General features: G+C 36.1%; 1 protein-coding gene across 1 annotated transcript; it reads left to right on the top strand.

Moving 5' to 3' along the window:
* Nucleotides 1-81: 81 nt before the first annotated feature.
* LOC139142305 (1-aminocyclopropane-1-carboxylate synthase-like protein 1) lies at nt 82-25,470 on the top strand. Its single transcript, XM_070712206.1, has 13 exons — nt 82-323; nt 7,994-8,053; nt 8,798-8,938; nt 9,814-9,880; nt 10,981-11,090; nt 12,823-12,906; nt 14,942-15,042; nt 16,829-16,964; nt 18,563-18,704; nt 19,435-19,577; nt 22,482-22,634; nt 22,994-23,170; nt 23,311-25,470. Exons 1-11 carry the CDS (start codon nt 183-185, stop codon nt 22,626-22,628), a joined length of 1,272 nt encoding a protein of 423 aa, XP_070568307.1. The 5' UTR covers nt 82-182; the 3' UTR covers nt 22,629-22,634; nt 22,994-23,170; nt 23,311-25,470.

Below are 25,470 nucleotides of genomic sequence, written 5' to 3'. Positions count from 1 at the left end.
ATAAATGTTTCATTAACATAAGGGTGAGGTCACAGTAGACCAATTAGACAACGTTTAACAAACGACCACAGGTCAGGTTGTCAGGCTGTTCATGCAGGAGACGTGTTTATGTGTGGCTGCCCTGCCTCTCAGCGTACATACTTACTTGTTTTTTTTTCACATTACTGTTGACCTGTTAAAGAATGGCAATGGAAAACACATCGGAAGTGTCAGATATCCTCTCAGAACGTTGTCGTCAGCGATTTCTGAACAAGCCACAACCAGAGATCGACAGAGCGTCAGACTGTGAAAGAAGACCATACGATCGCGAAACAAATCCAAAAGTAAATATTACTGTTATTAGACTTCAAATCATTTATCAGTCTTTCTTTAATTAATATCGGAATGTTGTTTGTCACTATTCCTTACAAACAGAAAAGCTTCATACAATAACAATTAGTATTAACTTGTAGATACTACAATCAAATTACTGCCTAGCCGTTTTAATGCTAGATCTGTCTGGTACATGGTTGCTGCTCCAATGACCTAGCCCTACGAGTATGGCGAGAGTGTCCGGCTTTGGCTACGCCGCCTCCCACCTCCGCCATACAAACGCCTGCGCAAAAAAGTGGAGATTTGCGGTGCCGATCGGGACCGCAGAGATAAAGTGTACAAATCAGCAAATTGGTACCTGAAACCTGTGTCGGACGATCCACGTGAGCACAAGGGATGTTCGGACAGGGTTTGCGATCACAACAATGTTTTCATTTACTTAAAAACTACGAAAAACTACCCGTAAGCGGTAGATCGGTAGATGTGAGCCGCCATGTTTATTCTCGCTATGCGAGATTACCCAGCAAACATTGCGCGAAAGCTAAAAGACTGCGAAACTTTTTTGCTGATGTTTAAAACAAAAGAACAATGACTATCTAAACTTTGCTGTCCAGTGGTAAATTTACTTCAACACACATGATCCGAAATGCTAAAAAGGGGTTACAACTTGTCAAAACAGAAAACTTTACAAGGTTTAAGGAAAGATTCCTCGCACTGAAAAGTTAAGGTCAAACATATGCATAGCTTCATTAGCAAATGTGGTAACATTGTATTTAAATAAGTAAATATTGTTGCCGGCAATCATAAATGTGGGATCCTGCCAACAGGTTACTGAAAAGTGATTGTTTTGTGGTGCCACAACTGGTATTGGATGGGTAAGTGACAATTTTAGTTTTTATTCCAAGATTTGTTTATTTACCATAAAAAAGTATATCACAATAGGAAACGGCTTTTGTTCTATTACATGTTTGGAGTTCAGAGTAAACATCTGCACAGGTCTTGTAAACGCGTAATTTCTGAAGTTACCAGAAACAAAGATGAAAATAACCTTTCTTTTTTAGCTCCATGTTTGACCATAGATTTGACAAGAATGTATTAATATTTAATAATATAATATTTAATTCTTAAAAAAACGCACTCCACAAACGTGCGCTGTACACAACTGTTAAAAACGATACAAGAAGACAGTTAAAAACTTGAAAACCTGCAATTACGAGTGAAATTTAGTAAAATCTCTTGTGGGCTACAAGAAAGTTGACATTATATGGAAAAGTAATCGTGTTAAAGTCTTTAGCAGCTTCCAAACTTACGTATGTTTTCAACCTTTGTACTGTTCCTCATGATGTTCTTGTCAGACTGGATAGATCATTTGCTTTATTTATCTGGGGTTCGAAAGTTGATAGAATCAAACGGTGCACAATCATTGGTGATTTTTCCCAAGGTGGAATTAATGCACCCGATGTGTTCAGCCAGGATAAAGCCATCCTGGGTTAATCGTCTTATTTCAGAACCTGTAGATATTTACTTACCTTCATGGAAATTAATTCCTTTCCATTACTTACACAAGGATGGTATAGCCAATGTAATATTTCTTATGAATTTCACAGAGACAAGGCATTGTAAGTGTTTTGCTACTTTGCCAAAGTTTTACAGAGATGTTATACTTGCTTGGCATGAATGTGGTGGAGGAAATACTCCAATTACGGATACAGAGTCTATTTTAAACCAAGTTTTGTGGTGTAACAAACACATAACGTTTAAGGGTAAAACCTTATTCTTCCGCAACTGGGTTGATTCTGGAATTATATTCATTAGAGATCTTGTAAACGAAACAGACTTTAATATACAAGCAATCTACGAGAAACTTGATGTACGGAGAAATTGGATCTCAGAGATGTTTCAACTAATTAGTGCAATTCCAATTTATTGGAAAGCACAGTTAAGAAATTTAGGCGTTCACATTAGACAAAATGTGAATTTAGAGTTTTTAACTACCTAGAGATTGTTTTGTCAAAATGTCAGAAGACAGTGATCAACTTTTTCCAGTTGATAAAATCAAGGTTAAAGACTATTATAGACATTTGATCAACAAGAAATTTATTCAGCCTTGGGTCATAGAAATGTGGAACAGAAGATACAATTTGGATGTCGATTGGATGAAAATATGGATTTCAAGAACTATCGGCTTAACAAAAGAAAGGCAACTTTTTGTGTTCATGTACAAATTTTTACATTTCATTTTACCAAATCATGAAAATTGTGTAAATGGAAAAGTCAAACAGTAATTTGTGTAGGCTTTGTGGTATTGTAGAAACACAGAAACATATGTTTTGGGACTGCCTACGACTTACACATTTCTGGAAGAAAGTTAGTGATTTAATTTATATTTGTAAAAATATCATAATTGACTTGTCATTTAAAGACTTGATTGTTGGAAAGCTTGATGCTGATAACTGTATCAACCATGTCATTGTAATTGCAATGTTTTCAATTTACAAATCATGGTTAATTTGTCAAAGCAAGAATCTGTACACCTTTAAGAACTTCTGCACATATTCTCTTTTTAAAGAAGATGGGTATGTAGAATGAAAATCGAAACCGAAATTATAATAGCGATATTGCCGGACAAAAATGGGAAGGCTTGTTGAGAATTATGTCCTAGTACTTCTCTGGCTTTCGTTAGTGTATATGTTAAATTGAGTCTCTGTTTTGTATCGTATTATTTATAACGAAATGAATAAACGGATTTAAAGAGAAAAAAAATTAGTAAAAAGGTGGATCTTTAAAAAACGTTTAAAAGATGCAATATTTCTGGCGCAACGAATTTCTGAAGGCAGTGCATTCCATAGCAAAGGAGCACATACCGAAAATGCTCTCTGACCGTAGGACTTATTAAAATAGCCCCGTTGAGGAGTCACACGCAATTTCTCAGAAGATCGTAAATCTCTTGCCGTTACATATAGGTCAATTAAATCAGTCAAATACAGGGGTGCATCACATCTGACAATCTTTAAAGTAGTTAGTAAAATCTTGAAATGTATTCGAGCTTTCACAGGTAGCCAGTGTCAATCAATTAAAACGGAGTGATGTGGTCATATTTTCGCGTACCTGTGACTAGGCTGGCTGCCGCCTTCTGAACAGACTGCAGATGATTTAACTGGTCATTTGAAATGCCATAAAACAGACTGTTGCAATAGTCAAGCCTGGAGGTAATGAATGCGTGGATGAGTTTCTTTGTTGTGGGCTTGTCCGTTAATTTACGAACTTTACCTATTTTTGACAAAGAGAAATATGCGTTCCTACAAAGCTGACTGATATGGTCACACATAAAGCCATCCCTGTTGAGAATTACTCCAAACGAAAGGGGAGGGAGTGATGTTAAGTTCACCAATCCTAGAAGTAGATTCATGTGGTTTATTCCCAAACATGCAGCTGTAATCAGAAATAGCCATTTTTTATGAAAAAGTGTATGTTGCACAGTCAAAATCCTTCCTCTTGTGACCTTCAGTGTGCACATATTTTCTGTCAATTATGCCATAGCAACTTATAGTTCAAACAACTATAGCAACTTATAGTTCAGGGATGGCAAATGCAATCCCTGAACTAGTCGGGGTCTTCAAATCTTAGCCTAAGATATCTTTCAATTATGTGTAGTCAAATGTTTAACTTGTACAATGACTTTTTCTTCATGTACATCCCAAAATGCAGAAAATATCTTGTTTATTGTTGTCTTTTCACTTTATTTTTTTCCAGGTGTCTCAAATGTTGAAATAAACGTAAAAATTTGAAGTATGTACATCAATATGTGTCAATGTAGTTTTTTGCACAGTATATTTCACATTTATCACAAGGTTAAGTTTATCAAAGTCAGGATTGTCTTTCACCACGTCTGTGAATGTAAATGGATGCACCATATCATAGTGAAAATGACGTCTATTTCAGTTTTTCTATAATATTTGGTTAGAGTAGCGTTTTGGTCACTTTGGCCATTTGTCAATTTGCCATCAAATTTAGAGGTTCTAGAAGGTACCTGCAAAAGTTGATAAAACTACCAAGTTACCGGTAACCAGTGATGGCCAGTCAAATAATGCTTTTTTAACAAACAATGTCAAGAAAATCACCTTTGGCTGTTTTCCTGGTTTAGAGTAGATTTGATGGAAAGCTGTAAATTATCGTTCAAATTATCTGAAAATACTTTGGTAAAATTGAGAATACTAAATTTTTGTTCTCATTGCTTAGATTGTCAGAATTGTCTTTGCCTTCTATGATATTATTCCACTATTTTTTTAAAGTACAAGTGATTTTTATCGCAATCATTGATCTGCACCATGAAAAAATTCAGAATATCTAAAATGTTCCAAACCCAAAAAACGTGTGCAACTGTTCTATTTAGTTCATCTTACCAGTTAATGATATAGTAAGCTTCCACAATAGATAAACTATGACAATATAAAGGAAAATGAAGGCAACTCCACGAATCGGCTCTACCAAGATTGTTTAATATTACGATATGGTGAATAAAAGGATCATTGCATTTATTTTGTGTGGAAAACATGGCGAGACACCGGTGAATCGATAGTGCTTTGACCCTAGTCATGTGATCTGGGTCCCCGGTAAACCAGTTTGTTGACTGAGTGATTCGTCTTAACGGTATTTCGGAACCAAAAATGGGGTTCCTTCATCAGTCGCTCTCTTGTTTTGTATCCCCTCCGCATGGTTGTGTGATGAAGTCATCTTCGTCCTCGAGGAGGAGAAGCCAGATTCGTTATTGAGAGAGTTAGCCACTATTGACTGACTCTATAGTGAGCGATCCGGTGTGTGGTGTCATATTATAATTAACATGACCCATATCATAAGAAGAGGCTCCCATCTCAGTATTGAAAATTACACATTTTTTCTTACCTTTGAACTCATTGTTTAGAAACTCAGTACCTAAGTCCATGGCGATGTTATGTCCAGCTCCTCCACGAATGTTTGTTTTGTTCCACAGAATCTCATGTGCTAGCCTCTCTGGTAGAAAGCCAGACTTTAATTAATTAATGAGTTTTATTGCTGGTATCATCACTTCTCTCTGAACATGCTGAACATAAACTCAACAGCGGAATGTTTGGGATGCAATGAAATTTCCACAACAATAAAGTCAGAAAAAATATCATACCTTAAATGCCAAAAGCTTCCATATAACGATTTATTTTATTTCATGTTATTTTTAAAGCTTATACAAGGAGAGACATGGAACTGAAACGGTTTCGACAAACGCAAAATATCATGAAAAAAAAGTTTCGCAGTCTTTTTGCTTTCGCGCAATGTTTGCTGGGTAATCTCGCTTAGCGAGAATAAACATGGCGGCTCACATCTACCGATCTACCGCTTACGGGTAGTTTTTCGTAGTTTTTAACGTAAATGAAGACATTGTTGTGATCGCAAACCCTGTCCGAACATCCCTTGTGCTCACGCGGATCGTCCGACACAGGTTTCGGGTACCAATTTGCTGATTTGTACACGTTATCTCTGCGGTCCCGATCGGCACCGCAAATCTCCACTTTTTTGCGCAGGCGTTTGTATGGCGGAGGTGGGAGGCGGCGTAGCCAAAGCCGGACACTCTCGCCATACTCGTAGGGCTACCAATGTAGCGGTACCAAGCTACCCGAGTGGCAGAGGCTACGGATTCGCAGCAAGTGCATGGTAGTGCATCTTCGCTTGCCAAGGCCTGCTGTTCGGGCAGCTGGTTGCTGCGAAAACGAGCCCTGCCACTCCTTGACGTGTCCTACCAGTCACTACCACTCCAATGACCAACCTACCCGAGTGGTAGAGGCTACGGATTCGCAGCAAGGCAGCTGGATGCTTCCCGTAGTTAGGGAGCCGTCATTATTTATGGCCTGGGGGTCGGAGGAATCTGAGGGGGGGGGGTCACTCAAAAAATCGAAAGCTAAAAGGTGGGGTTGCTCAAAAGTGGAGAACAAGAAGGGGGGGGGGCTACTCAATTTTGTTGACATGTATTGAAGCATTTAGTGGAGTTACGAATTAATACAACAATAATAGTATAGATATGTAAATTCATACCCAGTATTTGTGTACACACACACACACACACACACATAATATATATATATATATATATATATATATATATATATATATATATATATATATATATATATATATATATATATATATCATAATACAGATGGTTTCAAGTAGAAACTAAAATCTCATTACACTATGTGTTTCACGTTATTGTGATCTTCAGACGAGAATGATCAGCTATTCGACGTGGCAAGCCTTATGTTAGAGGCTAGGACTGAGTACATTTTTCAGTATTTCCTAATTAAAGATTGATATACTTGCCTGATCATTAATGAGAAACATCTGCTTTCTATATTCTACATTGTATAGGTTACCGATAGGGGAAAATGTGTAAAGCAAGCTTATTCTGATGCTATAAAGTTTAAAACCAGTTGAATGCCTTGACAACAAACCCATCTTTTATTGCAGGAAAATAATAATAAATAAAATGTGAATAAATATATGTCTGTCGCTATTTTTTCGGTTTCAAAAAATATAGTTGAAATCAGTGAACTGAAATATAAGTTTTGGAATACTGTCTCAGATTTATTTTCCTTTGAGTTTTTATACGAAAAAAATACTCCCCAAGTGCCACCAAATAACACCATTTTAACCTCTATTTTTCAAAAGCTCCAATGGCAGGAGGGGGGACACCCCCCTCCTGACCTCCCCCCGCGACCGCTTATGTGGTCTCTTGTGGTGCTTTCGCACCACATCTTCCCCTCTTGAAAAAAATCCTACAGAATAACTGCATGTCACCAGAGCACTGGATACAGACCTGTACATCAGCCCCTGCCACAGCAATTGGAACCTCCTTCCGACAAAGACCTACCGGTATACCACAGGGTTTAATCAGGGTCTGTACAGGGCGTGTCGCAGCAGCAATCCATTTTACTGTATAGATATTTAACTTTCCCAATTTTTTTGGGGGGAGGGGGGTCACTCAAATTTTCTGTAGCAGAGAGGGGGGGTTACTCAAACACGTCATGGTTGGCAGGGGGGGTTACTCGAAATTTTGGAGTTTCGAAAGCAATTCCTCCGACCCCCCCCCAGGCCGTAAATAATGACGGCTCCCTTAGTGGAAGACTCCTGTCTGGCTAACGAGCCGTGCGAGCGGACGATGCTGGTAGTGGTACGACACTAGCTCTGCATGGCAGTGTATGGCGGGAGGGGGGGTTGGGTTGGGGGGAGGAGGGCGCTTCCCAAATAACTACAGCCCTGCAATGCTGAGCTAGCAGTTCTACACATGTGATACTATCAGGTCTCTGGCCGCACACACCTACACACACAGGTCTCCTCCGCTTTCTACGTACTTTTGAAATTTTGTTTGAGACATGGAAACTGGTGTGTCATTCATGTTTTTTTTTAAGTAAAGCAAGAAGTTAACTCTTTTTATGATTGCATCATTGAAGAGAGCATGACTTTAATTTCTCAGTACACCACCAAGTTTTTCTGTCGACTTATTTACAGTTATTGACCTGTTCAATTAAGTTTTAACTGATTTATTATTTTTTTAGATTCCTTAAAAACCTAGGGAAATGAGCTGACAAATGTATTAAGCTGTCATTTTAATAAATTAAAAACAATTCAAATGGTTTTCTTGCTTCATTTTCAGGGATTTATACGTCTTTCACTGAGCGAAAATCACCTATGTGATGACATTATCAAAGTAAAGGTAACAAACTTCAAATTATAATATTTAGCTTACATTTGGTATATGTATATTTTGATACCTTCCACTCTTTCAATCTGACAGTGAACTTGTTCCCTCACTGAGGCAGTGACATTACTGTAAAAGCATGTCATAGTTGGCCAGGTAGTATCAGGATTTGAACAAGAATATCTGAGAAACAAATATGTGACACCATTGAAATCTGCAGAAAGGCAAACAGATAGCTGCACTGATTGCATCTCTACTGGGATGTACCATTAGATCTTGGGGAGGAGATGGTCAGAAAGGAGGGGTTGCAAATATTTGTGCATGTTGCAATATTTGACACTTGTTTTGGGGTTGGTTAAGCATGCACTCCTTACTCCACAATTCTGCACTGTCATTCACCTAGCAAAAAATGTAAGGTAATTGCTAGCGATCTCTCCCTTGTAAATTTTCTCTCTATCTTTTACTTCTCTCCACGCACCCAAGATTCAATGATCAATTCCAAATTCTTATAAACAAAGACATTACCAGATGATCTAAATGAGGTGACCTTAGTCCATCATCAACTATCCATGACAATCTGAATGAGTGCTATATACTGTACATATGGAGGAATCTTAGCTGTTACAATACTGCCCTCTATCAACCAGAATAAACGCCAAGTTATTCTACAGGCACTAGGTTACATTTCAAACGAGTACCACAGTCCCTCCTGTACAACTATAACACATTTCTATTGCTTATGTCCAACTCACTGTACAGCTAGAAGATCCCAAGCATCACGTCATTGAAAGTTGGATGTTACAATACTGTGATAACAGAGGAACTCTGAAACTTCGGCAAGCTGTGGCAGATTACTTGACAATGAAGACCAAATCATCGAAACCTGTCAGTGCTGAACATGTGAGTATCTTTCTGTCAGCTGATCACAACAAATCAATGATTCATATAAAAATAAATGTTGTGGATAAAATTGATAGGCGTGAGGCTGACCGGAGAAAAAGCAAGGTCAAAGGTCAATCCAAGAGTAAAAGAAACATCAAAGCTGAGTGATAAGATTATTTTAAACTTATATAACCATGTATAACTAACAAAGCATTTTCATGTCATGAGAAAAAAATAAATGTTTTGAGATGGCACAAGGTCTTCTGAGCATTGAAACCATGTAAATAATTCTGTACTCTAACCATCGCCAGAGCAGAGTAATACAATATTTCTTGCCCTAATTTTCTTTCCATTATGAAATGGTCATGTATAACAATCATTGCACTGTGGCACAGTGTGTGGCTGTATTCTAACAACAGACGTACTCCATCATATAATGGCTGTATTCTAACAAAAAATTTTGGTAATGTAATCATTTTCACCGTTATTTACTTTGTATTGGGTGTTTTATTTATTCAGTGGTATTTATATACAAATAACATTTACATTCATCAAACATATTTTATATTTCATCAATGCATGCATAGACAGTCAACAAAGAGCAAAGACGTGGAGATAGATGTTATAGTACCATACCATGCATATAAAGGGACTGTGTCTATTTCATTTGAAAAAGGGGACATTAGTTGATTTTTAGATGTGCATATTAACTCTCATGAATAGTGTGAATAAAGAACCAGTAGCCAGCTCTGCTATGTGTTTATTTACTAGATATCCATACTTAATGGAGCTGAGAGCATTAATGACATTGACATATGTGTTTATTTACTAGATATCCATATTGAATGGAGCTGAGAGCATTAATGACATTGACACATGTGTTTATTTACCAGATATCCATACTTAATGGAGCTGAGAGCGTTATAACAACATTGACATATATAATTTGTGATCCAGGAGGTGAGTATTACTAGATCCCACAATGGGAATATTATCATTTCTGTCTCGTACAGTGTTAAGGATCCAAAATGTTGTGACCCATTATGTCACAGCTAGTCCTGACATTGTAAATGCTGTGTTACAGTTTAAAGTATTTCTTCATGAATTCCTTGCATAAATGTACGATGAAATATTAAAACTTTACTATAGTTTAAAAAGCCCAATATAGCAGTATCGGTCAACAAGAAATTTCAAATCTTTTTTGCCAATTGTTTGTACAGATTTAAAGGGATATAATCGTCGGAACAGCGCCTGTGCAAGTTTCTTGTTTACAAACAATGTATTTCGCGCACGATATCAAGATGCATCTCATCATCATAGCTGCAAAATTTAAAGTATACGATGATAGATTATGACAGACATGTTTTAACTGTCATCAATCACCATTGTGCCTTGGATACATTGTTGCTATGGATCGTATGGGTCCCATACGACCTTTGAGGGTAGTTCCGACGACTATATCCCTTTGTTTAAGGCAGTTGGCACTTTGAATACAGATATCAAATGTAGAGACCTTCAATCATTTATTGCTTGCAGGAACACTGCCTACAGCAAATTAGCAAGAGTTGATCGTATGGAAAATTATAAACCAATAAGAGGGAGCCCTCACTATAAACATAAGATTAATCAAGTCATGTGATTGTTGTTGCCATGGCACCTTTTCCATCATTAGCTGTTACCATGACAGCATTATATCTTTAGAGCTAGATTGATGTATCCTATAAAGCCAGGCAAAAGAAAGAGCTATGTTTGACAAGACAAACTTTAACAACAATTGCTTTGTGGCAGTGTTGATTTGTGCCTTATCTACCAGTAGCAGAAGACAAAATGATTCGTCAAAACAGCCAGATATTCAGATTCGTGACAATTTGCCCATTAAGCTGTAGGCATATTGCAATGGAGATGTGTATTTCTTTGAATTCGTGAACAATCAAATACTGTACTTCTCATGATTTAAACTCTCATGTAATGAGAGAAGAAATACAGATCTTAAAATGAAACACCATGTTCAAACAGTTGATTTTGTTCAAACAGCTTTATTTTGCTGTATTTTATCACAGATGGTTTTCTAATACCTGCACCGTGTTACGGAGGAATCAATGTTGGTTTAACTGCAGATATGACCAGAGTGGGTGAGGTCAAACCAGTGTATGCATATCTACAAAGCCAGGTAATTCTTACAATCAGAGTTCATCCACTATCTGACTTATAATGGCTGCAAGCACAGTACCGGGTTTCATAGATCTGTCCCAAGAAAGCGTCTACTGACACTCTCACAGGCCACATATGGACTGAGTGTAAAGTAAATCAGCCATATTGATATACATGTACACATAGGGATACCCATCACCATTTAATCTTCTTTCTCCCAAGTGGTATTTATTTCTATGGTTTGTTTATGGAGCCTGGTAAAAAGAGGATTAATCAAAACTATTATCGTATTCTGATAAATCCATGAGAATTCCTACAATATAAAACAATGCATATTTAGTTATATAGCATAATGTGATGTGCTGTGAGAGTGTCAAGTGGAGAATCAACTCAAAGTGACCATAATCCTTCCCTACTTCCATCTATGGAAGTCCATAATCCTTCCCTACTTCCATCGGGAAGTCCATAATCCTTCCCTACTTCCATCTATGGAAGTCCATAATCCTTCCCTACTTCCATCTATGGAAGTCCATAATCCTTCCCTACTTCCATCTATGGAAGTCCATAATCCTTCCCTACTTCCATCTATGGAAGTCCATAATCCTTCCCTACTTCCATCTATGGAAGTCCATAATCCTTCCCTACTTCCATCTATGGAAGTCCATAATCCTTCCCTACTTCCATCTATGGAAGTCCATAATCCTTCCCTAATTCCATCTATGGAAGTCCATAATCCTTCCCTACTTCCATCTATGGAAGTCCATTTCAAACTAAAATTTGACAGTGAAAGGTGACTTTGAGTGCAGAATTACTTTGACTGTGAATTCAGCTTCAATTAAAAACACCAGACTTCAACACTGCAACAATCATTTCTAAAGTGAATTCAACCTTTCTCCAAAGAGGATCAAACCATTAGCTTTTAAAGGGGCAGCATTCAATCCCTGGTTCTCACATTAATACCGGTACTTGTTGACAGTATGTATTTGCATGGTGTCAGTTCTTTCTTTTCCATTGAATTTTTTATCATGATAATCAGCTTGCTTCTAGATAAAGCTGATATCAAAGTTGTCCCTTTAAGTGGTCCTGCCACAATCCCTCGTGATTCAATATGTTGGGCTTTAAGTCGTCGTACCTTAATGCCATTCAATCAACAAATCAGCCATGAACCAGTGTTACCCCGATACTCTGGGATCAACATCTTTGCCTTTAACTGAGCATCTTTGAGTCATATATAACATTGGTTTACAAGTCAAATATTTATGAAATTTCTAATATGGACAAGGAAAGACAGGAATAATATATTTTGAAAATTTCATTGACATTGTGATATGTGTAAGAAATAAAGTACACTCAGCGACAGTGTACTCAAGATTTTCACCAGTTCACGACATATATGCACGAGCGATAGCGAGTGCATATATGAAGTGAACTGGTCAAAATTGAGTGGTATACCATCGCTGGATGTGATTCATTGCTATTATATCATAACAGTATATTGAAATTCTGGTGTGGAACGTCAAAAACGGATTTTTACTCTTGCCAAGAGCTCGCGCATGTGCCAACCGTGCTACATTGCCAATATACCACAGTTCTTTTCACATCCCAATCAGATTGCTCTATTTGGGCCATCAATAAACTGGAATGATATGATTATGAGTGTCCTATGAGATATCATGATACATACACTCACTACTTATTTGATTCAACTAGATTTTATATTTAATCATGTTTACCTTATCTGTTTCATGCAGGTCAATTTTGATGCTGGTGAGAAAAGGCCTTTTCAATTAACAGTTGATAGATTAGAAACTGCATTGAGGAAAGCCAGAGACGAGGTATGACTGTACATGTTGCAATGCGATGCAAATATATGGAAACACTGATGATCTCAGTAACATCATATCTGACAACCAATGGATGAGATTGAAAACAGTGGCAGTGTATGATAAAATATGCCATGATTATGATTTCCAACACAAATCAGAATCATTGTTTGTTTGATTCATGCATTTTTTATTTTTTCTATTTTGGATCATGTATTTGATTTGCTGATTATGTCAGACCTGTAATGATAGCTGTAGTAGGCAGACTTTAAATCACTAAAATGGACTTGTGATCTACTGAACACCACTGAGGGCAGTATCTCTATTACCAGTTCAGAATTTCAATGGACTTGTAAATTTTCATGTAATCAGTACTCATGCTTATGGTAATACGTGCCTTGAAAGTGAAAGACTTTTGCTCAAATTTTCCTCAAGAAATTTTTCAACCATTCACATTCAAAATCAAGAAAAACAAGTGGGAGTCAGCGTGCAAATTTTGGTACAAGAGAAACAAATTACCAAAGCTTTATCGATATTTGAAATTAAAAATGGCAACCATCACTGTGTTAACTCTATGGAAAAAATAAAAATTTGGATTTTCAGAAAATTAAGACTGTTACAGTATTTCTTACTCAAAGGGCTTCAGAATGAATCCCCACAACTGGTAGATCAGAAAAAAATTGGAAAAATTTTGGAGTCCAAATATCTGTCCCTGAGGCGCACCCTTCCCTTAAATCAATCTAACACCCGTCAACAGAATTTGTTCCTCTGAACAGGAATTTATACATGTCTATGGGAATAAATTGCAAGTCTTGAGCCCCATGATCTTTGTTGTCACACAGGATTTGAGTTTGTAGGTGAATTATTATGAAATGAAAGTACATCTATATGTCAATTTGCAGGTAAAATACTCATCTTTGTTTTATAAAACTGCTGAATTGATAATGGATTTTCTGTTATGAAGTATTTTTAATCCATTATTTTCATTTTATTTTCAAACCAAAGTTGGTTCCTGTAAATGTGCTAACTGAAGGATGTGTATTGAAGTATCACTGCTTGATGATTTGGACCATGGCTACATGTTTTTAGAGGCTGAATAATAAATGGGTGCTGCACTCATAAAATGGCATCACATGGAAAAGTACAAAAACACAGTATTTCCTGCACATACACATCTTGATCATTCCAGAAACAGAATGATGCCATTTACTTGATTTCACAACACTGAATGGCAAACATTTTGCCTTTGAAATCTTTATTTCTCTGTCATAGGATTAGTTTTTGAAAATGGCGGGAAATCTAAATTAATGTTAAAACATTTGAATTTACATGCCACGTTCGACACTTATGATGGTGTTCTACACTTAATACACGTTTTTAGTCTCTAATGGGTCTCTTATTCAAAGAAAACTCTTGGAAAACTGTGGATATGTTGAGAGCATTTTGTTACACATTTGCAGCTATTTGGGCTTTAGTTTGTTTGAAGGTCACAAGAATGCTCCCCGGTGGAGATATTCAGACTCTCAAACTTTTACAATTCGTTTCTGATCTACCACTTGTTGGGGCTCATTTTAAAGCTCTCGGAGTAAGAAAAATTTTCACTGTCTTAGTTTTTCAAAAATCAGAAATTTTATTTTTTTCTGTAGAGTTAACACAGGGATGGCGGCCATTTTGAATTTCAAATATCGGTAAATCTTGGGTAATTTGTTTCTCTAGTACCAAAATTTGCATGGTGATCCCCAAATTTAATTCTTGATTTTGAAAGAGAATGGTTGAAAGATATTTGTAGGAAGTTTAAGCATAAGTCTTTTACTTTTGAGGCACATACTACCATAATTCATCTGTCAAGGTATTCCGTAGATGATGTTGCCTTCACACTGTTACAGTTTAGATGGTGTATCCATTTACTGTCCCCTTATTAATGAGAGAACTTCAATTACCAGTATGTATTTGGATGCCCAATGAAAATATTCTAATGACACTCACTCAATCAAAATCCATCTTAATATATTTGTTATTTGTCTATTATTATTATTATCCATTACAGGGGATAAATGTTCGTGGATTATTTTTGATAAATCCACATAATCCATTAGGAGATATTTATCCAGCAGAAGTCATCATGGATTGTCTTCATTTTGCACACAGGTATTAATAAATTGTTCTATGTGTAACATTTGTGATATTCAGCATTTTTGAAACTTTTAATGCGATTGTTTTCAAAATGTAACACTGACCAAACACCACAAAGCCATTGAAAGAAAACACTCATGATTGTGACAGCTTTGGTGTTGATACAAGGAGATATCATTTGCCACATCAAGGAGCAGTCATTTATTTTCAAGCTGGACACTTTGGTACCAGCTTCTATCAATGCCATGTTTGATGCTTTTCATTTGACTGTCCCTTGATTGGCTCTCCATCCTTGCCTCGTTTTAATGTGTCCATATGTTTTAGTTTCTGTGTACTCCTGGTTTCTGTGTACTCCTTGTTGTTTTCTTTTTGGTTCTCTAATGGTTGTTGGTTTGTAGTGTATTCGTCCATGCTTGTAGCTCTTGACACCCAGTGTTTTTATTCACTGACGGAGGGTCAAACCAGAAAGGTCTGTTGTTTTGATCTTCTAACACCATGGTGTTTTTTTATCGGCTGTTTTTCCAGTACAATAGTTTTATGTGTTTGGTGTGTAAAGGCATGCTCAACTGTAAATGGAAGTTTGTTTGAATTAAGTTATCATTCACCAAAAGTATGCTAATTAAGATCAAAAGTGCAAACTTGGTGAAAATCTCAATAACTGCAAGTCAGAATTTGACATGTTGGTGATGATTTGTACAGAAACACAAGCAAAGACCTACAAGCTAACAATAAGTTGTTTTCTTAAATATTACTGCTTGATTACATTAATTCCATGTTTTACAATATTACAAAAGGACATAGAGTAGATTGTATCACTAATTTTGATGTACCAGGCTGCATGGTGTTGTACCGGTATATGTGTCTGTCCATTGCAACAGTTCAGCCTTGGCATTTGATAGACTATGCATCAAAATGTGTTCAAATGCACTTGACATTATGATGACTACAAGTTAGGTCCATTGAAACTAAATGTATGTACTACACTCACTCTGGCCTGCCACATCAAATCAGATGTGAGCACGGTGTCATTGACGCTATGTTTTGTTTCACGTCACTTGTGAGATCTTCTTAGCTCAGTAAAAGCGATCCCACAATGCACTTATCAGGGTAAACTGCAACATTTATTTTTTACAGATAGTTTAAATTTTGGGGTTTTTTTTGAAGGTAGTATGTGCCTCAAAGTTAAAGGCAAACATTTGCCAAAATTTCCCTCAAGGAATATTTCAACCATTCACTTTCAAAATCAAGAATAAAAATCGGGGGTCATCATGCAAATTTTGGTACTGTAGAAACAAATAACCCAAGATTGACGGATATTTAAAATTCAAAATGGCCACCATCCCTGTGTTAACTGTATGGAGTAAATTAGAATTTTAATTTTCAAAAATCTAAGTTGATGAAGCTTTTCTTACTTGAAGGGCTTTAAAAAGAGCCCCCACAAGTGGTAGATTAGAAAAGAATTGTCAGTCGACGTTTGAGTCAAAGTAGCTGTCCCTGAGGCGCATTATACCTTAATTGTACAAATACTGTGAGTAATGTTTTAAATTGAAGGAAAGTTTTGTACATATACATGTACCATAATGTTTTATCATCACCACAAGGTAGAAACTACTCATTATGGACTTAAAGTCTAGGAATATTCCCAATGAGAAAAAACAGAAAGACAATTACTTCATCAAATCTAGAATTCAACAGAATAGAAAAGTTTATAATGTCAGTAGCTGGGTGAACACATGATTGGGGATCCACATCAAGGAACGTGACTTGACTGACTTTTTTATCTTTTTTTTTTTGTTTGTAGAAATTCACTGCATGTTGTGATAGATGAGATTTACATGGGAACAATATTCAAGCCAGATAATAGTTTTACCAGTGTATTAAATCTGCATGATTTACCAGATCCACAGAGAACTCATTTGATTTGGGGCTTCAGCAAGGTAAGTGTTTACTATTAGATGTATAATCCAGGGATAGCCTGTTCCACAAGGACCTAGCTGCCACATTGTACAATTCAAAGACAGCCAGTTCCACAAAGACCTGCCACATTGTACAATTCAAAGACAGCCAGTTCCACAAAGACCTGCCACATTGTACAATTCAAAGACAGCCAGTTCCACAAAGACCTGCCACATTGTACAATTCAAAGACAGCCAGTTCCACAAAGACCTGCCACATTGTACAATTCAAAGACAGCCAGTTCCACAAAGACCAGCCACATTGTATAATTCAAAGACAGCCAGTTCCACAAAGACCTGCCACATTGTACAATTCAAAGACAGCCAGTTCCACAAAGACCTGCCACATTGTACAATTCAAAGACAGCCAGTTCCACAAAGACCTGCCACATTGTACAATTCAAAGACAGCCAGTTCCACAAAGACCAGCCACATTGTACAATTCAAAGACATCCAGTTCCACAAAGACCAGCCACATTGTACAATTCAAGACAGCCAGTTCCACAAAGACCTGCCACATTGTACAATTCAAAGACAGCCAGTTCCACAAAGACCAGCCACATTGTACAATTCAAAGACAGCCAGTTCCACAAAGACCAGCCACATTGTATAATTCAAAGACAGCCAGTTCCACAAAGACCTGCCACATTGTACAATTCAAAGACAGCCAGTTCCACAAATACCTGCCACATTGTACAATTCAAAGACAGCCAGTTCCACAAAGACCTGCCACATTGTACAATTCAAAGACAGCCAGTTCCACAAAGACCAGCCACATTGTACAATTCAAAGACAGCCAGTTCCACAAAGACCTGCCACATTGTATAATTCAAAGACAGCCAGTTCCACAAATACCTGCCACATTGTACAATTCAAAGACAGCCAGTTCCACAAAGACCTGCCACATTGTACAATTCAAAGACAGCCAGTTCCACAAAGACCTGCCACATTGTACAATTCAAAGACAGCCAGTTCCACAAAGACCTGCCACATTGTACAATTCAAAGACAGCCAGTTCCACAAAGACCTAGCTGCCACATTGTACAATTCAAAGACAGCCAGTTCCACAAAGACCTGCCACATTGTACAATTCAAAGACAGCCAGTTCCACAAAGACCTGCCACATTGTACAATTCAAAGACAGCCAGTTTCAAGGAACTAGTTTATTCTTAGATGTATAATCCAAAGACAGATTTTAACAACTTAATCATTTTCAGTTTGTAAGTCATGTATGTCCAACACAATCAAGTACTCAAGCGTTGAAGGAGTAAAATTATCAGTAAGTTATGGGAATCAAAAACATCTCTCTGAAAATTGAATGATATATCTTTGGTAAACAAAATACAAATTGATACAGCTAACAAGGCTTTAAAAATATTGATGAAATTGTTTAATTTATGTTGCCATGGTACAGATATCTATGTATCGAAAATTCAATTTCTTGAAAATATTTTTAATATTGATGACATAACATATTCCTAGTAAACCATTCCTGGTGTCGTCTCACACCAGCTGACAGATACACTGTGGGTATCATATTTGATTTTTTCCTGGAATTTGGTCTGTATTTTATTTTCTAGGACTTTGGTCTTGCTGGTTTTCGTTGTGGTGTTCTACACAGTAAGAATTCTAAATTACATGAAGCAGTGGATTATCTGGCATATTTCAATGTTGTTTCATCTCACACACAAAATTTATTGGCAGAATTCATATCAGATCATGGTAAGCTATCGTTTTGCTGTCTTTAATTAGGAAATTTAGACAGGTACTAGAATGTGGACGCATTGTCACACTAGCATGCAAGCATAACACGCCCTACTACCTAGAATGGTGTTAGTGACAATAATATCAAACCTGACTATTTTTACTGATAAAGGAGGCACCCTGGGGCAGTGATTATTAAGGCACCGGACTCACTATCTGAGGTGGTGAGTTCCAGACCCTATAAGTCCAGAGTAACGGACTAACTGTTAGAGGACAGTGAGTTTAAGACTCCAGAACATTGCTCCATTGGGTAGTGGGTTCTGGGTACCTCATCCTGTAAAATTTGGCATTGGCTTGTTGGATGATGGACAAATAAAAAATTTTTAACATTTCTGAATCATTTTGTTGCGGGAGTTTCCTTGAACATGTGTTTTCAGTGCATTATTCCAAGGTGAAAGTTAAAATAACCATATTCTGTTTTCATTTTGGATGTCCAACTTTGATCTTGGAATAATGCACTGAAAACACATGTTCAAGGAAACTCGCGCAACCAAATGATTCAGAATAAATAAATGAATTCCCCAGGCAGATAATGACGAGTTAATGTACATTCTTTGGAGTAAAAGAATTGTTCCTATGCCAGCCCCTTTGATACAAAAACCAATGTCACTTGTACTCAAGCCATTGAACTGTTGCACATGGTGGATTTGTGTAATCTTCAGAGTTCCATAACCCTCTTTCTTTCCAGAGTGGATTAACAATGTCTTCTTTCCAACAAATCATCAACGACTTAGGGAGTCACATCAGTGTATATCGGATGGCTTGACCAAGTTAGGTATTCCACATTTACACCGATCTGCTGGTCTGTTTATATGGGCAGATTTTAGATTGGTAAGAATTCTACTTAACTCTTCTCACAGTAATGATTGTTTTGTATTTCCTGAGAAAACAGTAAATAATTTGGGCTGATATTCAGCATCCTGGAAGCTGTTATCCAATTTGGTGGCGGTATCTTACCATTACAATAGAATAATACAAACAGACTCCCTAAGTTGGTTTGAATACTGACAATTAACCAATCAGAAATAACCTTCCAAGGACGCTGCACTTCAGCAGAATAATTTCAGTTGATATGCATTATCTTAGGGTTAACCTCAGTCTGATTTGTTCAGATGATGGTGAAATTTTCATATTTGAATTTTTAAGGCAAGTTTTGGGCAAAAAATCTGTGTACTCTTAAACTGCTTGTCACATTACTTAGAATTATAGAAAGTTGGTTTGCATGATCCTATGGTTTACATTAGTCAGGTTTGTTTGAATTCTAGTGTTATTTTCATATTTAGCTCCGCTGTCACGCGACGCGGAGCTTATCAAATAGGTTGATTTTCCGTCGTCGTCCGTCGTCCATCGTCGTCGTCGTCGTCCGTCGTCGTCCGTCAACAATTGCCTTCTCCTCTGAAACCGCAAGTCCAATTGCTTTGAAATTTTATATGCAGTTCACTTAAGGTGACCTCACTTCAGTTTGTTCAAATCGTGGTGAAATTTGCATATTTGTATTTTTGGGGCATTTTTTGGTGTTTTTGGTAAAAAAATCTTCTCCTCTGAAACCGCTTGTCCAATTAATTGCTTTGAAATTTGATATGCAGTTTGCTTAGTGTGACTTCAGTTAGATTTGTTCAATTGTGGCGAAATTTGCATATTTGTATTTTTAAGGCAATTTTTGTCATTTCTGGTAAAAAAATCTTTAAAAATCTTCTTCTTCAAAAGTGTTAGTCAGATAGCTTTGATATTTGGTACATAGGTCCCTAGGGATGATCTATTTCAGATTTGTTCAAATTGTGCAGAAATATGGAAATTTGCATTTTTAAGGCAATTTTTGCCATTTTTGGTCAAAAAATGTATTTCTCAAAAAGTACTGGTCTGATAGTTTTGAAATTTGGTATACAGGTTTCTATAGATAAACTAAATAATATGTATTGAATTTCTGATGAAATCTGTAATTTTGTATTTTTGGAGCAATTTTTGCCATTTTTGGTCAAAAAATGTGTATTTCCAAAACTACTCATCCGATAGCTTTGAAATTTGGTATACAGGTTCCTACAGATTAACTAAAGGATAGTTATTGAAATTATGATGAAATCTACAATTTTGTACTAATTTTGGGGCAATTTTTACCAGTTTTGGTCAAAAAATGTGTATTTCCAAAACTACTCATCCGATAGCTTTGAAATTTGGTGTACAGGTTCCTACAGATGAACTAAATGATATTTATTGAAATTATGATGAAATCTGCAATTTTGTAATTTTGGGGCAATTTTTGCCATTTTTGGTCAAAACATGTGTTTCTCAAAAAGTACTGGTCTGATAGCTTTGAAATTTGGTATACAGGTTTCTACAGATGAGCTAAGTAATATATATTTAATTTCTGATGAAATCTGTAATTTTGTATTTTTGGGGCAATTTTTGCCATTTTTGGTCAAAAAATGTATTTCTCAAAAGTACTGGTCTGATATTTTGAAATTTGGTATACAGGTTTCTATCGATAAACTAAATAATATGTATTGAATTTCTGATGAAATCTGTAATTTTGTATTTTTGGAGCAATTTTTGCCATTTTTGGTCAAAAAATGTGTATTTCCAAAACTACTCATCTGATAGCTATGAAATTTGGTATACAGGTTCCTACAGATTAACTAAATGATATTTATTGAAATTATGATGAAATCTGCAATTTTGTATAATTTTGGGGCAATTTTACCATTTTGGTCAAAAATGTGTATTTCCAAAACTACTCATCTGATAGCTTTGAAATTTGGTGTACAGGTTCCTACAGATGAACTAAATGATAGTTATTGAAATTATGATGAAATCTGCAATTTTGTAATTTTGGGGCAATTTTTGCCATTTTTGGTCAAAACATGTGTTTCTCAAAAAGTACTGGTCTGATAGCTTTGAAATTTGGTATACAGGTTTCTACAGATGAGCTAAGTAATATATATTTAATTTCTGATGAAATCTGTAATTTTGTATTTTTGGGGCAATTTTTGCCATTTTTGGTCAAAAAATGTGTATATTCAAACTACTCATCTGATAGCTTTGAAATTTGGTGTACAGGTTTCCATAGATGAACTAAATGATATTTATTGAAATAATGATGAAATCTGCAATTTTGAATTTTTGGGGCAATTTTTCCTATTTTTGGTCAAAAAATGCGTTTCTCAAAAAGTACTTGTCTAACAGCTTTGAAATTTGGTATACAGGTTTCTATAGATGAACTAAATTTGATCTTTTGAAATTATGATGAAATCTGCAATTTTTACTTTTGGGGGCAATTGTTTGCCATTGTTGATCAAAAAATTTATTCTCAAAAACTACTCATCAGATAGCTCTGGTTGACATGTTCTTAGGGATGATCCTATGTGATACATTCAAAGTATGATGAAATCTTCAATTGCGTATTTTTGCAGCTTATTTTAGCCACTTTTTTCTGGCCACTGCATCGAGCTATCAAAGATTTCCACCCTTCTTCATCAACATGTGTCAAAAATAGTTATTCTCTACATAAACACAGCGGAGCTATATCGGCGCTAGGTCGCTTGTTTTATTTGGGGGCAACTTTTTCCATTTTGGTCAAAAAATCTATGCTGAGAAACTGCTTGTCAGTTTGCTTTAAAAACTTGGTATACAAGTTCCAAGATAAATAGACGGATGGCCAGGACTGTTTTTATAGTGATGAAAATTTGTATTATTCACAATTACTGATGTACTATGACATTTATTATCTTTTATGTACAGTATCTTCCACAACCAAGTTTTGAAGAAGAATTATCTCTTGAACATAGATTTGAAAGGCTGGTGTTGGAATCAGTGCTGGGAGCAGATTTGACTGTGGTGAACCGGGATGGTTCCGGATTGTCTTTGCTCATCCAATTAATGTCATAGAAACAGGTAATTAGAAAAATAATTTACAGAAGAAAGACAATAAAAGCAGACTCAGTTTAATAATACAGTTAATCCATCAAGTGCTGTAATTTTTCCCACCAAAAGTCTAGTGCAACATTTACCTATTTTGCTGAATTTTTGTGATAATTTTTGACCAAATTGACATTAGTCATCACTGACTACAATTTTTAAACAAAAAAAAATTAAAAAATTGTCTCGATTTGGAAAAAAAATTGTTTGAGTTATATCGTTTACAGTGGACAAAAATTGACTTTGGCACTCAAAGGGCACTACAGTAGATGGATTTTTGTCGAAATCTTTTCTTCAGCATTAATCATTTAATTTGTATTTGACTTTCCTTACAGCCCTTGAAAGAATGGGAAAGGTACTAGAGGAAATTAAGAAGGAAATCTGTGGAGATGAATTTGAGGCTTTTAAAGGTTTGGATGGACTCTGTTCTGGTGCTTTTGAAAATGTAGTGGCTGGAAGTGCTGCTGGTCTTGGAAGTCTCATAGAGGGCGCTGTTCCTGGAAAAGATTCAGGTATGAATGAGTAAATGACAATTAATTAAAAAAATACAAAAAACCATATGGAGAGAACTTTGTTTGTATGACAGATTGAGAGAATACTCAGAATTTTTGATTTCCATGGTAATTCTCAAGCTCTTGATTTTTTCTCTCAGATAATTTGGATGACCTGGTGACTTTGTTTCAAAACCAAGTGAAGACTTCTGATTGGCTGAGGGAAAACACAGCAGAGAAATGGATTCAAGAAAATGAAGAATTGTTCGCAGAGTATCAAGCTGCTGCTAACAAGTAAACATTATTTCATCAGAAGCGGTAAATAAATGATGTCATCAGAAGTGGTAAACAAATGTCATTAGAAATGGTAAACAAATTATGTCATCAGAAGTGATAAACAAATTATGTCATCAGAATTGGTAAACAAATGTTATTAGAATTCGTAAATGTTACTGTATTGTGGGCAAATTGAATCCACAGAGTTTTAAACAAAATATGAATATTTGGTAAGGGACTGTTTCCAATATTTGGTAAGGGACTGTTTCCAATCCCCAATATATTCAAACAGCAAAATCATTTCATTCAAGGAGTTTATAGTAATTCAGTTTGGTAAACTTTGTTGCGACATACATTTGATGACTGCAAGATATACCGGTACTGCTGCAATCAATGTGTAAAGTACAAACCAGATACGGCAGTCTACACACCAGACGTAGCAGTCTACACACCAGACCAGGCAGGCCAGTGTCAAATTAAGCGATTCAACTGTACATCGTTCAGACCACAAAATATACCACAAGTAAAAAGTAAACATGTAATTGTCGTTGTCATCCCAAAGACACAGGTGAGTAATGTGCCAACAGACAAAAACAAAACTGCTGAATTAACTCTTCAAGATTTGAATAATTCTCATGTTTGATCTGTCATTGATGGGAAGGAGTGGATTTTGAAATTGACATTGTTCTATTTCTACAAGTTCAGTTTATGAATGGAGTGGACAGTGTGATAATACTAAGTCTATGAAATATCTTCACACAGATCCTGAAACACTGAAAATTACAAAATCAAATAGTTTAAAAACAAGCCTCCCCATTAATAATACTGTCAGTATTAATAATACTGTAATACTGTCTGTATAATATAATAATAATACTGTCTGTAGAATATTTGATGAATATCTCAGTAATGTTATTTTCAAAACTGTATCAAGAAAGACATGATTGACATTATTTACAATGATTCCTTCAAAAAGTACAAACATGACATTGCAATTCTAAGTTAGGAATTAAGAGTACATGTACATTTGTCACATATCAGTTCAAATTTAGGAATTTTGATTTCATTCATCACACATCAGTGTAATGGATACAATATATATGCTGCATAGAAGATCAAAAACCAACACACCAGCAGGAGTTTGAAACCCTGGGTTTGAAACCCGCAGATTAATTTTCAACATTAAAGCTGGTCACCCCTAAATCCCTGTGAATAGGTCCACACTCAGCATTGATAACAACAGGTTTTGGCCAAACCATGGCGGTGAAAGGGTTACAAGATTATTTCAGGACACACATATTTGGCTCACTTTGCTGTAATGTTACAATGTTATAGATTTCAGTCATTGTGTTGAGTAAGAGGGCTAAATTCAAATTTATCACATGCATCATGTTGTCCAGATTCCAGAATTAATAACCATTTCAATAATCAAGTGGTCTGCAAAGCTTTAAGGTAGAAAACGCCTCTGGGACAGATTTTCGGACTTTGAAATTTCTACAATTTTTTTCTGATCTACCACTTGTGGGGGCTAATTTTAAAGCTCTTGAAAGAAAAACTTAACAACCTTAGTTTTGCAAAAATCCAAAACTAAATTTCCCCATAGAGTTAACACAGGAATGGTGGCCATTTTGAATTTCAAATATCATAAAATGTTGGGTGATTTGATTTGATTGGGTGATCCCCAATTTTTATCGTTCATTTGGTAAGAGAATGGTTGAAAGTTTTATTTAGCAAAGTTTGAGCAAAAGTGTGAGTCATTCACTTTTGCGGCGCATACTACCTTAATGTACCAGTATATAGAAATCCTGATACAAACACAATAACAATGCAAAGAATGTGCATAGTGAGATTTGACAAACTGTACACAAGTCATGGCAAATGATGAGTTAGGGTCAGAGGTCAAATCAGCTGTGCCTGACCTGTCACATGAATGACGTTATAGTGACCTTTTCAACTATGACCTAAAAATGGTTAACGTGCTAAATCACCTGAAATGTCTTTTAATCATATTTGTGTTCAAAATAAAGACAACTTGTAATAAACTA

The sequence above is a fragment of the Ptychodera flava genome, chromosome 1 (assembly GCF_041260155.1).
Source record: "Ptychodera flava strain L36383 chromosome 1, AS_Pfla_20210202, whole genome shotgun sequence".
Classification (NCBI taxonomy): Eukaryota; Metazoa; Hemichordata; class Enteropneusta; family Ptychoderidae; genus Ptychodera; species Ptychodera flava.
The sequence above is the reverse complement of the archived record's forward strand: the minus strand, read 5'-3'. Positions and strand labels throughout refer to the sequence as shown.

Excerpts from the sequence above, each read along its gene's own strand:
- LOC139142305 (XM_070712206.1), top strand. The coding sequence starts at position 183 with ATGGCAATGGAAAACACATCGGAAGTGTCAGATATCCTCTCAGAACGT. Across the intron at positions 324-7,993 it reads ATCGCGAAACAAATCCAAAA|GGATTTATACGTCTTTCACT; the intron begins GTAAATATTACT and ends CTTCATTTTCAG. Across the intron at positions 11,091-12,822 it reads ATGCATATCTACAAAGCCAG|GTCAATTTTGATGCTGGTGA; the intron begins GTAATTCTTACA and ends TGTTTCATGCAG.